Source organism: Phyllobates terribilis, unplaced genomic scaffold, assembly GCF_046119375.1.
Source record: "Phyllobates terribilis strain yellow unplaced genomic scaffold, ASM4611937v1 Scaffold_11__3_contigs__length_659146591, whole genome shotgun sequence".
NCBI classification, from domain to species: Eukaryota; Metazoa; Chordata; class Amphibia; order Anura; family Dendrobatidae; genus Phyllobates; species Phyllobates terribilis.
Genome location: NW_027362771.1, coordinates 466503069 through 466519082, shown reverse-complemented (window position 1 = coordinate 466519082; position 16014 = coordinate 466503069). Strand labels below are relative to the sequence as shown.

Genomic DNA, 16014 nt, shown 5'->3' with positions numbered 1-16014 from the left:
CTTAAAGTAATGATGGCCACTTGTTTTTCTTTACTTAGCTGCTTTTTTCTTGCCATAATACAAATTCTAACAGTCTATTCAGTAGGACTATCAGCTGTGTATCCACCAGACTTCTGCACAACACAACTGATGGTCCCAACCTCATTTATAAGGCAAGAAATCCCACTTATTAAACCTGACAGGGCACACATGTGAAGTGAAAAACATTTCCGGTGACTACCTCTTGAAGCTCATCAAGAGAATGCCAAGAGTGTGCAAAGCAGTCATCAAAGCAAAAGGTGGCTACTTTGAAGAACCTAGAGTATAAGACATATTTTCAGTTGTTTCACACTTTTTTGTTAAGTATATAATTCCACATGTGTCAATTCATAGTTTTGATGCCTTCAGTGTGAATGTACAATTTTCACAGTCATGAAAATACAGAAAAATCTTTAAATGAGAAGGTGTGTCCAAACTTTTGATATATATGTGCATTGCTTGGCATAAATGAGTATACTCCAATAGATTTGTCAGAAAACCTTTCCTTTCATAATCAACATTTTTTTATGGGATACCATACAGCAAAATACTCACACAAATGTGAGCCATTGATTGTAAACAAGATTTGTAATTTTGCACACATAAAAAAGTAATTTTCCTAACAAATTCATCAAAAACCATGTTGCAAGAATGAGTACACCCCAATAAAAGTCTTAGTAGCAAAGCTAAAGTTTAGACTACAAAATTTTAATCAATAAGAATTCAACTAGAGTCTAATTATACATTAAAGAGGTGTTCAGCAATTGACTATAAAAGGGCATTACTTAACAAAGAAACCCCCATCCCATTTCATGTTGTCAGCAATGGCACCACATGGAAGAGAAATTTCACAAGACCTGAGAAAGAAATAATTTGTTTAAGAATAAAGGTGAAGGTTACAAGAAAATCAGCAAAGCTTTACTTATCTGTCAGAATTCTGTAGCAAAAGTGATACCAAAAAATGAAAAAAGATGGAACTGCATTCATCTCACAGGGACGTCCTGGCCGACCATGTAAGTTAACATCTAAACATGAGCGTCTTCTGATGAGAAGGGATGAAGAAAATCAACATGCAACTTCATTACAGCCAGCTAAAGAAGTAGAAAGCTACACTGGTGTGAGTGTTTCCCATGACATAATACAGCGTACATTGCAGAGGAACGTTATGCATGGGTGTCGTCCACGAAGGAAGCTGCTCCCAAACCTCATGAACAAAATGCTCACCTACAATTTTCCAGTGCCCATGCTGAAAAAAAAGGAGACTAACAGGACTCTATACTCTGGAGTAATGAGAGCAAGACAAATGTTTTTAGAATTAACGACTTCAAGACTGTATGGTGTCTCAAAGATGAGCATGCAAAGAAAAATGCATGTTGTGTAGAGCAAAACATGGTGGTAGCAGTGTCCTTATGTGGGGCTGCATGAGTGCAGTCCTTTAACATCATGGAGGTCATATAAAATAATAGATGTAGTAGCTTTTGATGTGAGGTATATTCATTTTTTCATCAACTAATTTGAGTAAAACTGAATATTTTGTAATGAAAGTTAGATTATTAACCTTACTTTCATGTTATGGGCTAAAAGAATGTTCTATGAAACGCAATGTTGTCAAAATTTTGGAAATATAAGAAACTCTTTTCACACCATATTTGGCCGCCATTGTTGGTGTATTCTTACTATTGCAAATATAGTCATTTTGAACCAAATTCTAGTGATGAGCGAGCATACTCGCAAGTACTCGATACTCGCCCGAACATATCAGTACTCGAGATGCTCGGAGCTTGCCGAGTACTTGCGAGATGCTCGAGTCCCCTCCCTGCATGTTTGGCAATCTTTAGAGCGCCAATCAACATGCAGGGATTGCCTGCCACTCATTGTAATGCCGCACCATGGTGGTTGTGGCATTACAGTGATTGCCTGGCCGCACAGCATCATCAGGTCTATATCAGACCTGGCGCTGCCATGCTCATCACAGTCACTCCGGAATCAGGCAGAGTAGGAAGAGATGCTGCTGAGCTAGGGAGAAATTTGGTTGTGTATTAGGTAGTGTAGGGAGAAAACCCATACATTACACATATCCATCTTAACAAACAGTCCTTCTGAGGACTAATGCATCTGCAGAGATATCAGGCAGGCAGTGTATATAGGCAGGCAGGCAGTGTATATAGCAGACTGCAGTGCATATAGCACAAGGGGCTCCATTCCAGTTCTGCCTTCTGCTGCTGTTAGATATTTCTAGACAAAGGCCCAGGTCTCAGGGGCCAGGAATACCTTTTTTGGATCTTAATCCTCATTATTTGCTTAGAAAGCAATCCAGAGAACACCATTTTTCTGCGCCATTTTCTTGTTGGCACTGCAGAATACAGCCAGGTCCTTTCCATATTAGAGCGGTAAAAATCCAGCTATTTAAAACGGTGTTTTCTCAGTCACACGGATCACTTATACGTTTTAAGAAAATTTTCAGTTTTCAGAAAATACTGCCATTTTTGGCCTCGATTCAAATTTTTTCACTGTGTCAGCGAAGTTTTTGACACCGGTTTGCTCTTCAAAATAGTTACCTACAGGCCAGGTATCCAAAACTGTGTTTTCTCCGTCACACGGATCACATATATGTTTTCAGAAAATACTGCCATTTCTGACCTACATTAAAAATTGTTGCAGTGTGTCAGTGAAGCAATTGACACCAGATTGCTGTTCAAAATAGTTACCTACAGGCCAGGTATTTAAAACGGTGTTTTCTCCTTCACACGGATCACATATACATTTTCAGAAAATACTGCCATTTCTGACCTCTATTAAAAATTTGTTTCAGTGTGTCAGTGAAGCAATTGATACCAGTTTGCTGTTCAAAATAGTTACCTACAGGCCAGGTATTTAAAACTGTGGTTTCTCCGTCACATGGATCACATATAAGTTCGCTCCAAATTCAGTCATTTGTAGTAAGCGTGGAAGATATTGTCCTGCATTTAAAATGGGCAAGGCATGTGGCAAGGGACGGGGAACTGGACATGATGGTGACGGTGCATGCAGAGGCCAAGGACAAGGCCATGGGCAAGCTGAAATTGTGCCACAACAAACACCCACATCTTCTCACCCGACCTTCCTGTCTCAATTCCTAGGGGACCGCAGCACACCAATATTGAACCCAGAGCATTGTCAAAAGGTTGTTGGTTGGATAGCGCACAATGCTTCCAGTCACTTAGCCATCACCACCACCCTGTCTTCCACACGGTCAAGTCTCAGTAGCCGTGAGTCTGGACCGCATATTCCTCACCCTGATTCTCCTTCCTCCCACCATGCCAAGTGCCCGGAGACAAATGATCCCACACTTGGACATTCTGAAGAGCTGTTCACTTTTCCATTTATAGATTTGGGCCTCTCGCCCGGTCCACTTGAAGCGAGGCAAGAGGAGATTGCATGTAGAGATGCCCAAATATTTGAGCAGCCATGGTCATATGAAGGCGACAGTGGGAAAGTGTCACAAGAGGTGGACTACGATGAGACACAATTGCCAGAAAGTCAGGAGGAGGACCAGGTTGCGGAAGTGGAAGACGAGGTGGTGGATTATATAGTAACTGACCCAACCTGGCAGGAGGACATGCAGAGCGAGGACAGCAGCACACAGGGGGGGGGGGGGCAGAACATCCCAACAGGCAGGAAGAAGCAGTGTGGTGGCTGCAGACAGAAGGCAGGCAACCGTTCCCTGTAACACCAACATGAAGGAAGTTGCCAGTACAACTGTTATGTCTTCTCGAGTCTGGTTGCTTTTTAAAGACTCTGCCGATAACCCCAAAAAGGCCATTTGCACCACCTGCCAAGCCAGCATCAGCAGGGGTGGCAAAACTAGCAGCCTGACTACCACCAGCATGATCAGGCACATGGCAGCAAAGCACCTGACTTTGTGGGCCGAACCCCAGGGTCCAGGAACAGTGTCTGTGGGTGGCACCATTGCTTCTTCCGCTCTTGGGCATGCAAGCCAATCCCCTGTCCATGGTGCATGCGAAGATGCCTCCTGCCCTGCACCTGTCGTTGCACTCTCTCAAGTAGCAGCATCTGGAAGCACGTCCACGTCCTTGTCCCAGCGCAGCGTTCAGTTGTCCATACCCCAGTCCTTGGAATGCAAGCACAAATACGCAGCCAACGCCCCACAGGCCACACTAGTAAATTCTCACATTTCACGACTTCTTGCACTCAAAATGTTGCCTTTTAGGCTCGTGGAGACGGAAGCATTCCGCAACCTGATGGCGGCGTCCGTCCCTTGGTACTCGGTCCTCAGCAGCCACTATTTCTCCCGGTGTGCCGTCCCTGCTTTACACAAGCACGTGTCCCAAAACATTAGCCGTGCCCTCAACAACGCAGTTACTGGGAAAGTCCACCTAACCATGGACACGTGGACAAGTGCTTTTGGGCTGGGACGGTACATCTCGCTGACGGCACACTGGGTTAACATAGTGGAAGCCAGGACCCAGTCGGACCTTGGGACAGAACACGTCCTCCCGATGCCAAGGATTGCGGGCCCTAGGTCAATCAGGGTTACCCCAATGGTCTTTAGCTCCTGCACCTCAATCTCCTCAGCCCCCTCCTCTTCTTCAGTCTTCATCTCCAAAATGACCATATCAGTCACAAGCTGGAAGCACTGCAGCACTTCCTCGGCCAAGCGGAAACAGGCTGTGCTGAAGCTAATATGCTTAGGTGAGAAACCACAGAATGCTGAAGAGTTGTGGACAGCTCTGTAAGAGCATGCAGATCTGTGGCTCACACCGCTGAACCTACAGCCAGGAATTGTCGTGTGTGACATAGGCCGGAACCTGGTGGCGGCTCTGAGGCGAGGCAAACTCACACACGTACCATGCCTAGCCCATGTGCTTAACCTTGTGGTTCAGCGGTTTCATAAATCCTACCTGGAGCTGCCAGATCTGCTTGTTAAAGTACGCCGCCTGTGTGCCCATTTTAGAAAGTCGGCTACAGCTTCAGCTGCCCTTGCCGTGTTTCAGCAGCGTTTGCAGCTTCCAGCTCACAGACTGGTGTGTGATGTCCCCATGCGTTGGAACTCTACACTGCAGATGTTGGGAAGGATTTGTGAGCAGAAGAGGGCAGTTGTTGAGTACCAGCATCAACAAGACTGTCGGTATTCAGGTCAGACTCCACACATAAGGAGGCGTGGATGTCAGACATATATACCATCCTCCAAAACTTTGAGTACTCTACCAAGATGGTGAGCAGCGATGATGCCATAATTAGCGTCACCATCCCACTTCTCTGTCTTCTGAAATGCTCTGTACTCACAATCAAAGAGGATGCATTGCAGGCGGAGCACGATGAGATGGAGCAAGGAACCATACAGGGTGATTACACACAGCCCAGCCTCATCTCATCCCAACATGGATTGGGGGACAATGAGGAAGAGGAGGAGGAGGAAGAACAGGAGCTAGTTTCATGCGCTATAGACAGTACTACCTGCCCAGCTGTCATACGGTCTGTTCAGCGTGGATGGCCAGAGGACAAGGAGGAGGAGGAGGAGGGCATGGTCAGTCATCCTCTTAGTGAGAATACGGAAGTCTTGCCTGTTAGCAGTCTGGCACACATGGCTGAGTTTATGTTACGCTGCCTTTCCCATGACCCTCGCATTCTCCAAATTTTTGATGACAGTCATTACTGGTTGGTAACACTTCTAGACCCATGCAACAAGGAGAACTTTATATCTCTTATTCCTGAGGCGGACAGGTCTGCAAAAATGGGGCAGTACCAGAAGGCTGAACTTGCGGAACTATTAAAAAAATTCCCATCTGAAAATGCTGGCGGCAGAGGTCACACTTCGTTGGACAGCTAAGGAGTACAGGTGAGAGAGACACAACTTCAATTGAGCAGAGGCAGGGGAACACTGTTAAAGTTCTGGGAGAATTTTCTCAGCCCCTCCCATAGCACAAATCCTGAGGCACGGGGTACTCTCACAAGGAGTGCAAAGTTTGGGAAGATGCTGAGGGAGTACCTTGCCAACCATACCAACTTCCTCCGTGATTCCTCTGTGCCTTATAATTATTGGGTATCCAACCTGGATACGTGGAATGAACTGGCTCTCTATGCCTTGGAGGTCCTGGCCTGCCGCCAGCGTTTTATCAGAGCAAATTTTTATTGTCGCTGGTAGAATTATAACTGATAAATGCATCCGCCTGTCAACTGAAAATGCTGACAGGCTGACTCTTATAAAAATGAACAAGGGCTGGATTGGACCAGACTTCTCAACACCACCGAATGATAGCAGCCTAACATAAACTCAAATCCAGTGTCTTTTCTTGGGAGGTGTATTCATGCATGGGCATTACAAGTATAGGAGGCCCGCTCCTTTCTAATGGGAACATTTTTTTATGAGGCCCTCCTCCACATCTCTTCCAAGGAGCATTGGAGTGCCTCCCAATTTTTGGCAGCCCATGCATTCACTGCATAGGTCAACACTATGGGAGACCCACTTCCTAATAATGGGAATATTTTTTCATGAGGCCCTCTACGTCTCTTCCAAGGGGCATTGGAGTGCCTCCAAATTTTTGGCAACCCTTGCATAAATTGCATAGGCAAACACAATGGGAGACCCACTTCTTAATAATGGGAACATTTTTTTATGAGACCCTCTGACCTCCACGTCTCTTCCAAGGGGCATTGGAGTGCCTCCAAATATTTGGCAACCCTTGCATTCAATGCATAGGCCAACACAATGGGAGACTCACTTCCTAATAATGGGAACATTGTTTTGAGGAGGCCCTCTGACCTCCACGTCTCTTCCAAGGGGTATTGGAGAGCCTCCAAATTTTTGTCAACCCTTGCATTCACTGCATAGGTCAACACTATGGGAGACCCACTTCCTAATAATGGGAACATTTTTTTATGAGACCCTCCTCCATGTCTCTTCCAAGTGGCATTAGAGTGCCTCCCAATTTTTGTCAGCCCTTGCATTCATTGCATAGTTCATCACAATGGGAGACCCACTTCCGGATAATGGGAACATTTTTTCATGAGGCCCTCTACGTCTTTTCCAAGGGGCATTGGAGTGCCTCCAAATTTTTGGCAACCCTTGCATAAACTGCTAGGCAAACACAATGGGAGACCCACTTCTTAATAATGGGAACATTGTTTTGAGGAGGCCCTCTGACCTCCACGTCTATTCCAAGGGGCATTGGAGTGCCTCCAAATTTTTGGCAACCCTTGCATTCAATGCATAGGCCAACACAATGGGAGACTCACTTCCTAATAATGGGAACATTGTTTTGAGGAGGCCCTCTGACCTCCACGTCTCTTCCAAGGGGTATTGGAGTGCCTCCAAATTTTTGTCAACCCTTGCATTCACTGCATAGGTCAACACTATGGGAGACCCACTTCCTAATAATGGGAACATTTTTTCATGAGGCCCTCTACGTCTCTTCCAAGGGGCATTGGAGTGCCTCCAAATTTTTGGCAACCCTTGCATTCACTGCATAGGCAAACACAATGGGAGACCCACTTCCTAATAATGGGAACATTGTTTTCAGGAGGCCCTCCTCTAAGTCTCTTCAAAGGGGTATTGGGTTGCATCTAAATTTTCAAAAGTGGTATTGTCGTGCGTCCAAATTTTGGGCAGCCCTGCCACTCACTGCATATGCAATAACAGTATAGGAGACCCACACTCTTTAGTAATGGAACAATAAAACATAGCCGGCTGATGGCTCTCTAAGAATAGTGAGGGCCGACTGCTGCCCCTTTAAGAATAGTAAAGGCCGCCTGACGGCCCTATAGGAATAGGCTTTGTGACTTTCAGAGTCCCTCCTTCATAATTGAAACACGATGTGTCTAATGTCACACACCACATGGCCAGACAAGGTTGTAAAATGTTAAAATGACATTTCCTGGTGAATGCATTTGTCACGGTTGAAAGCAATGCAAAAGTGCAAAAACGCATCAAAAACGCTACATGTGAACATAGCCCAAGGTGTGGAGGAGCATTTTTCTTTTTGGTTATTTATTTTGCTTTATATACAAGCCATTACCCGGGAAAGGATGTTCCTTAACATATTTCCCAGGAAAATCCATTTTGGTTTAGTTTTGATTTGTTTTATTGTGAGTCCGTAAAAGTGGCGTAATACCTCTGACAACGTTGTTGACAGAAGTGACCTGGGAGTCAGAAATGCTTCCAGGGGTCTTCCCCATGCTGTCACCATGTCATTTGAGCACTGCTCCTATCGATTTGGGCAATTTTTAGGCCCTTAGCAGACTGCCGGGGGGAGCCGCCTGAAAAATACTCAAGTTTCCCATAGACTTACATTGGGCTCGCTGCTTGGGTCGAGCACCCAAGTATTCCAATGTGCTTGACCCGAGCATCGAGCACCCGAGCATTTTAGTGCTCGCTCATTACTACCAAATTCCAATGATTATTTGATTCCTTCCAACCATCGTACCTGTAAAACACAACCTTCTCGTATTGCCCCAGTAGACCAGCTGAGTGAAAATACTGTAGCTGTCTGACAAACAATGGTTTGGCTGACTATTCAGCCCAGGGGCGGACACAGACTGTAGTGGGCCCCTGTGCAAGAAATTTTTGGGGCCCCCCCCCCTCCCTTCATAAGGCAACAAAGTTATGTAAACATAACCCCCCCATGTGCATCTCTCACCCCCCCATGTGCAGCTCTCATCCCCCCCATGTCCAGCTCACCCCCCCGTGCATCTCTAATGCCCCCCCGTGCATCTCTCATCCCCCCCATGTGCATCTCTCATCCCCCCCATGTGCATCTCTCATCCCCCCATGTGCATCTCACCCCCCCCCCGTGCATCTGATTCCCCCCACTCCTAGTTAATTAATTGTATTTAAAAAAAATAAAACTTGTTATACTTACCCCCATGCGATCCCTGCAGAATCCTGGCGCTCGTCCACGTCGCTGCCACCAGGTTCTCCTGACGTTCGGCCATGTGACGGCGCCACATACATAGACAGCAGCTTTTATTTTGGCCAAAAGATTTTTAAAGCATCCACCACGATAAGGTAGACTCTTCTGGCCGGGCCCTACTCTAACCTATTAAAATTTTCTTAAAATATCCAATACTCTTTTTAGATATATTTTTATTTAGTTTTCTTTAAGGGAATGTGTCATATACATTTTTTTTAAAAATGATCAATAATACCACATACAGGGAATACCGCCACATCATGACCAGACCACATATTACCACAACATAGTGACCGAATAATACCACACAGAAGGGAGAAAAACTGCCACACCATGACCAGACCACATATTACCACCACATTACTAATATTACCACCACATTACTAATATTACCATAAGTGTCATTATACACGGGAGCTCTATACATGGTATGTATAATGTAAGTGTCCAGGTAATCTAGTGATCACCAGTGACATTATACACAGGAGCTCTGTATATAGTGTACAGGTAATACAGTGATCACCAGTGACATTATACACAGGAGCCCAGTACATAGTATATAGTGTAAGTGTACATGTAATACACTGACTCACTGGTGACGTCTCTAGGTGAAGTCCTTCAGCTACGCTTTCCTCCTTCATCCAGCACAGACCGCCATCACGTCTTCCAGCCAGGACTCGTCTCTGCATAAAATAACACAGTTATCTAGAGCACATTCTCCAACTTCTACATTACGCAGCTGAATACAGACGTGCATCCACCATCAATATATGGTTAGTTATTATACAACCTACCATTCCAAATATAAATTGTAATCCACCACGGTGCCCCCATTAACTGTAAATAGGCACTTAATATATAATTTAATTAGAACCTCTACTCTTTCCGCCAATTTGTTACCAGTTACACTCCTGCATCCGCAACGCCCCCTACTCTATACTTCCTGCTCCCCGCATTCATTATTTACATGCAACCCCCTGCCCCAATTCATTATATCATGTCCGTGCTCTCCCCACCCCATCATCATTTACTCTCCCCCACCCCACATTCACTATGTGCAGCTCATTATCCCCCTACTCCCAATTCCCCCATGTGCAGCTCTCACCCCCCCCATGTGCAGCTCTCAAACCCCCCCATGGTGAGCTCTGAAACCCCCCCCATGTGCAGCTCTCAAACCCCCCCCATGTGCAGCTCTCATCCCCCCCCATGTGCACAGCTCTCATCCCCCCCATGTGCACAGCTCTCACCCACCCCCCCATGTGCACATCTCTCATCCCCCCCATGTGCACATCTCTCATCCCCCCCATGTGCACATCTCTCATCCCCCCCATGTGCACATCTCTCATCCCCCTCCCCCACATGTGCAGCTCTCACCACCCCCCCATGTGCACATCTCTCATCCCCCTCACCCCCATGTGCACATCTCTCATCCCCCTCCCCCACATGTGCACCTCTCTCATCCCCCTCCCCCACATGTGCACCTCTCTCACCCCCCTCCCCCACATGTGCACCTCTCTCATCCCCCCCCCCACATGTGCATCTCTCATCCCCCCATGTGCATCTCTCATCTCCCCCCCCCACATGTGCATCTCTCATCTCCCCCCCCCACATGTGCATCTCTCATCTCCCCCCCCACATGTGCATCTCTCATCTCCCCCCCCACGTGAATCTCTCATCCCCCCCCACATGTGCATCTCTCATCTCCCCCCCCCACATGTGCATCTCTCATCTCCCCCACCACATGTGCATCTCTCATCTCCCCCCCCCCACATGTGCATCTCCCATTCCCCCCACTCCTAGTTAATTGTATTTAAAAAAAAATAAAACTTGTTATACTTACCCCCATGCGATCCCTGCAGAATCCTGGCACTCGTCCAAATCGCTGACACCAGGTTCTCCTGACTTCCGGCCATGTGACGGCGCCGTCACATGACCGGAAGTTAGGGGAATCATGAAGGCGCTGCCGCAGCAGCGCAGCGCTGAGATGTCCTGGACCCGGCGCTTAGCATGGGGCCGGGGGCCCCATGAGGAGAGAGATGCACAAGAGGGGGGCCCCCAACGGGGCTCAGAGGGGACCCCTACCGGCCGGGCCCCATACTGGAGTCAGGACAGTCATGCCCTGATGGCGGCCCTGCTGGAGGCTGGAGGGGCCCCCTCTCCCTCGGGGCCCCCGTTCAATGAACGGGCTGCACGGGCGGTAGTTCCGCCCCTGATTCAGCCGACAGCCATGTCCAATATACTGTAGCTTTCAACTGGCCAAGTGCTCCTCTGGAGGCACCTGATATCACGGATCGGCAGATCCTTCTCTCATCTGACAACATCTGTTAAGGGAGAGTCCAGAGGCCTTCATATACCTAATCAGCCTAAACCACCAATATCAGTGGGTTCCGCCATTGTTAGTTTATAGTGTATCAGGGCCTTAATGCTAGAAAATACTCCAATGTACAGCGAGCTATTACAGAATGGTGGAACAAATATATGGCAAAAACGCGTCGTTTTGCCATATATTTTGTCAGTATACTCTGCATACATTTTTAGCAACTTCATTGAAAACCATAGTTTTCTGTGCTTTATAATATAACAAAATACTAAATATACATATTTGACATTTGTGTGAGAAAGAAGGTCAGGTATGTTGAATTTTAAGCAGAGGTTTCTAGCAGTGACTAAATCCCATCAAATTTTGGGGGGAAAATAAGTCAAACCCAACAAATTAGAATTTCAAAAGATTTAATTATCTATAGCACTAAAAAGGTATGAAAACAGGTTGCTTTTTCCTCAGGTTTTAATCTACTGAATTTTTCAGTGTTATTCACGTCTGCCAGTCATTTCAACTGGTTATTTGACTCTAGCTTTTAGAAGGTATTTTAGAGGTAGGGGACCTCAGAACACCAGTAAATAATAATCGGACTACGGGATCACTATGCAGGGAATCTGAATTGTTATTAATGATCACATAAAAATATTACTAACACTCTGGATCACCACAGCTTTTCAATAAATAAACATTACCCACTAAAAACTAGAGATCAAAGTGGATGGCAAGATGTCTATGAATAGAATGAATGAATAGAAACTGGACAGACTGGTCTCCTAACATATTTGGTAATAAAAACTGACCATTATACGATGGCCTCTTTAGCCCCTTCATGACCTTGGACGTATCCATATGTCCAGGTTGGTAAGTACTTACCGATCTTGGACGTATGGATACGTCATGGCGATTTTGCACATACAGGAGCTGTGCGCGCGTGATCACCACTGAATGTTCAGTTGACATGACAGCAGACACCTGGTATTCACTGTCAGCAGCAGTTTCCGCACTGCTCCCAGCAGTTTAACCCAATAGATGCTGCGATCAATATCGATCTATAACAATATTCATACAGCACAACTTATATATCCAGGTTGAGAACATATCCAAATAGTTTACGGTGTTCTCCCTATATATAAATAAAGAATAAAATGGTGGAGTACTCCCACACATATTGAAAACCTGTGATGCCACCAAAAAATTGGAGTAACCACAAACCATCGAGCAACAATAAAGGATAAAACCAGCAAGTTTATTAGGAAAGATTTACATTAAAAATACATATATGAGTAAACCATATATAGTATCAAGCTTTTAGTAAGGAGGAAACATGTAAAACATGCAAGGATAGGCAAAATCCAATATGGGATAGGGGAGCAACAAGTGGGAACCACAACGTATGTGTCAAAAGCAACAACAGCACATAAGAAAGTCAGAGAAACAATCATAATGCTAATAAGGGCCCCCTAACAACCAGTCAAATATACAGTAGTGAATACAAGGTTCAAAATCAAAATAACTGATGCTTACCCATAGTATCCCTGGACCACAGTTGCCCTCTCTTCTGCCCCTGACGCGCGTTTCGCGTAGCTGCGTTCTCAAAGGGGTATCATGTCAAGTGTCCCACTTCAGGTATATAAGCACAGAAGCCAGATGGTGTTAATTAGTGCTGCGCATGCGCTCCGGAATCCACGCCAGTATGATCACTTCCGCAATGGCCGTTATCGCGCTGTGAGCATATCGGGTAAACGCTGACCCAGTGACGTCATTAGACATGAACACGGCATTTGTTAGGCAGCCATTCGGAACATGATGGTGCGAGAGATCACAGTGCGCATGCACGCAATCAACAGCCATTTCGGGGAAGACCAAGAATGCGGCCATACTGTAGATAGTGGCCATAATTAAAAAGATATATGGAAAGACGATGATAATGATGATGATGACACAGGTGGGTTGGCGGAGCGAATAGGTAATCATAGCCATGCAAATATTACAATATTTGAACCACAGTAACTTTAAATGGTTCTTGTGCTTGTTAATCAAATGGCAAAGTACTAATTTAAAGTGACAGTGCGAAGTATATCAGAGCGACGCAAAAAAGGAAAAAGCATATTTAAAGTGTCAGTGCTATTAAGAGGGGATATTAGGGTATATATGTGAAACATATAAAGAATACCAATATCAGTAAAAATGTGGAAAAAACTAAAAGTGACAAAGTGGAATCAAGCCAAGAAACAACAAGTGAACATATATAATTTTTATGGACATACAGCTAAAGTGTGGTAAACAATCAGAAAATAATAGTAAAATAATGATAGAATAACAAAAAGATATTGAAAAATAGTAATAAAAAGAAATAAAATGATCAAGTGCACAGGAAGATTGAAAACAAGGGGAAACCAGAAAAGGCATAATTAAGTATGCCCACACATTACAATGTAAGAGATGTATGTATGTGAGTAAATGTGATCATGTTTCCTTTGATCTATAGGTAATTTACATGAGTCATGCACCTGACCATCAAAAAGAAGAAAACAATGAAGACAAAATATAAAAAATAATTCCAAAAATATACAAAAAGATGGGATATATATAAAAACAAATAAGTAATAAATGTTGAAATAATACCACATGAAACAAAATAAAAAAAGGGAAAAATAAGGAAAAAATAATGGAAAAAATATAGATGAAAAAAATAATGAAAAATTGAAAACCATGATAACCAGCCGCTAGCCTCCCCCATAATGCACATCCCACCCGTAATGTCAGTCCATATTAAAACTTGATCACGTAGGGTTCAACAGATCTCATTTTGCATGAGTTCCAAAAGGAATTTCAAAGGTATGTAGTGATCCAGGCATGTATCCAGATATCCAAAAGATCAAACTGGCCAAAATGAAAGAAAAGGCTAAAAAAAAAAGACAAACAAGACAAAAGTTAAAAGCGAAATTGTAGAGAGACTATTTTCACAATAAGCTGTACAAGGTTAGGTGAGGATCAAATCACAAAAAAAGGAGCAAAACTCAACTTTTCATTGAGTCCCTTAGGTAACATCATATCAAGGGTAACAATCCAATGACATTCATGTTGGGCAAGGATTTGTTTCGTGTTACCACCCCTGATAACACCATGAATCCTATCTCTACCCCTAATTTTTAAGCCATGTTGATCAGACCTGTGAAAGGCCTTGAAGTGTCTAGGTAGGATTTTTAGTATTAATAGATCGGACACTTCTTTAGCAGCCACAATATCTTGTAAATCTTCACGAGTCCTGGTTTTAAGTTCCCGGGATGTGAGCCCAATATAAATCATAGAACATGGGCATGTGGCATAATGTACCACATGTGTGGTGTTGCAAGAAATAAAGTCACGAATCGTATACTCTTTGCCCCTGTCTGAAGAGACAAATGTGGTACATCTCAGGATGTTTGGGCAGCCCACGCAGTCGCCGGGAAGTAGCCCTGTCTTGGCCCTCTTGAATTAAAAGGTGACTTGTGTTTCACCATGTAGTGAATTTTCCCTCAGGTTTATGCTCCTTCGTGGTGTCATGCGTGGAGTGGGTGGTAGATTGGCCGCAAGTACATTATCAGTTTTTAATATCGGCCAATGTTTGTTGAAAATTTCTCGAATCCGATCCCAGTGACAATTAGAGGTAGAGATGAAGTTAACCTCAAAGTTATTTTGTGTTGGCTTTCTTGAACTCAAGAAATAATCTATATCGATCACAGCATTTAGAAGGCAGGTTGAGGGAGGGGCTCTGCCTTTCGATCGGCTCTCCCTCGACATCATTGTGAGGGGCCTATCGTTGCCATGGTGACCCGGATTTTGTGGGAAAATTTTGATTTTTTTTATTTTCATGGCTCAACGCTATAAACTTCTGTGAAGCTCCTTGGGGGTTCAAGGTGCTCACCAAAACACCTTCCCTTCCGAGCCCTGCCATTCACCCACACAGTATTTTTCTACCAGATATGGGGTATCGGCGTGCTCAGAAGCAACTGCACAACACATTTTGGGGTCCATTTTTTTCCTGTTACCCCTGTGGAAATTAAAAAAAATTGGGTCTAAAGTTAAATTTTTGTGAAACAAAGTTAAATGTTCATTTTTTTTCTTTCCACATTGCTTCAATTACCGTGAAGCACCTAAAGGGTTAATAAACGACTTGAATGTAGTTTTGAGCACCTTGAGTGGTTCAGTTTTTAGAATGGTGTCACTTTGTCACTTTGGGTATTTTCTGTCATAAAGGCCCCTCAAAGTCACTTCAAATATAATGTGGTCCCTAAAACAATGGTTTTGCAAATTTTGGTGTAAAAATGAGAAATTGCTGGTCAACTTTTAACCCTTCTAATTACCTAACAACAAAAAAATTACGTTTCAAAAATTGTGCGGCTGTAAAGTAGACATGTGGGAAATGTTATTTCTGAACTATTTTGTGTGACTTAACTCTCTGACTTGAGGGTATAAAAATGAAAAATGTTAAATTTGCAAAGTTTTCAACATTTTAGACAAATTTCTGTTTTTTTCACAAATAAGTCCTATCGAAGAAATGTTACCACTATCATGAAGTACAATATGTCACGAAAAACAGTCTCAGAATCAGGGGGATCCGTTGAAGCGTTCCAGTGTTATTACCACATAAAATGACAGTGGTCAGAATTGTAAAATTTGGTCTGGTCATGAAGGTGAAAGCAGGCTTGGGGATGAAGGGGTTAATCAGCGATCTGATACTAAATCAGTGATCCAGGATCTAAATAAAAAAGCTGAAGCATGCAG

General features: G+C 44.2%; 1 protein-coding gene across 1 annotated transcript in view; it reads right to left on the bottom strand.

Annotated features, from left to right (window-relative positions):
- Positions 1-12474: 12474 nt before the first annotated feature.
- NR2F2 (nuclear receptor subfamily 2 group F member 2) overlaps positions 12475-16014 on the bottom strand; it is a 53417-nt gene continuing 49877 nt past the window's right edge. Inside the window, exon 4 of the mRNA XM_073653320.1 lies at positions 12475-14152. Within this exon, the coding sequence (XP_073509421.1) occupies positions 14126-14152 (27 nt within the window). The 3' untranslated portion in view covers positions 12475-14125. The remainder of the gene's footprint in view (positions 14153-16014) is intronic.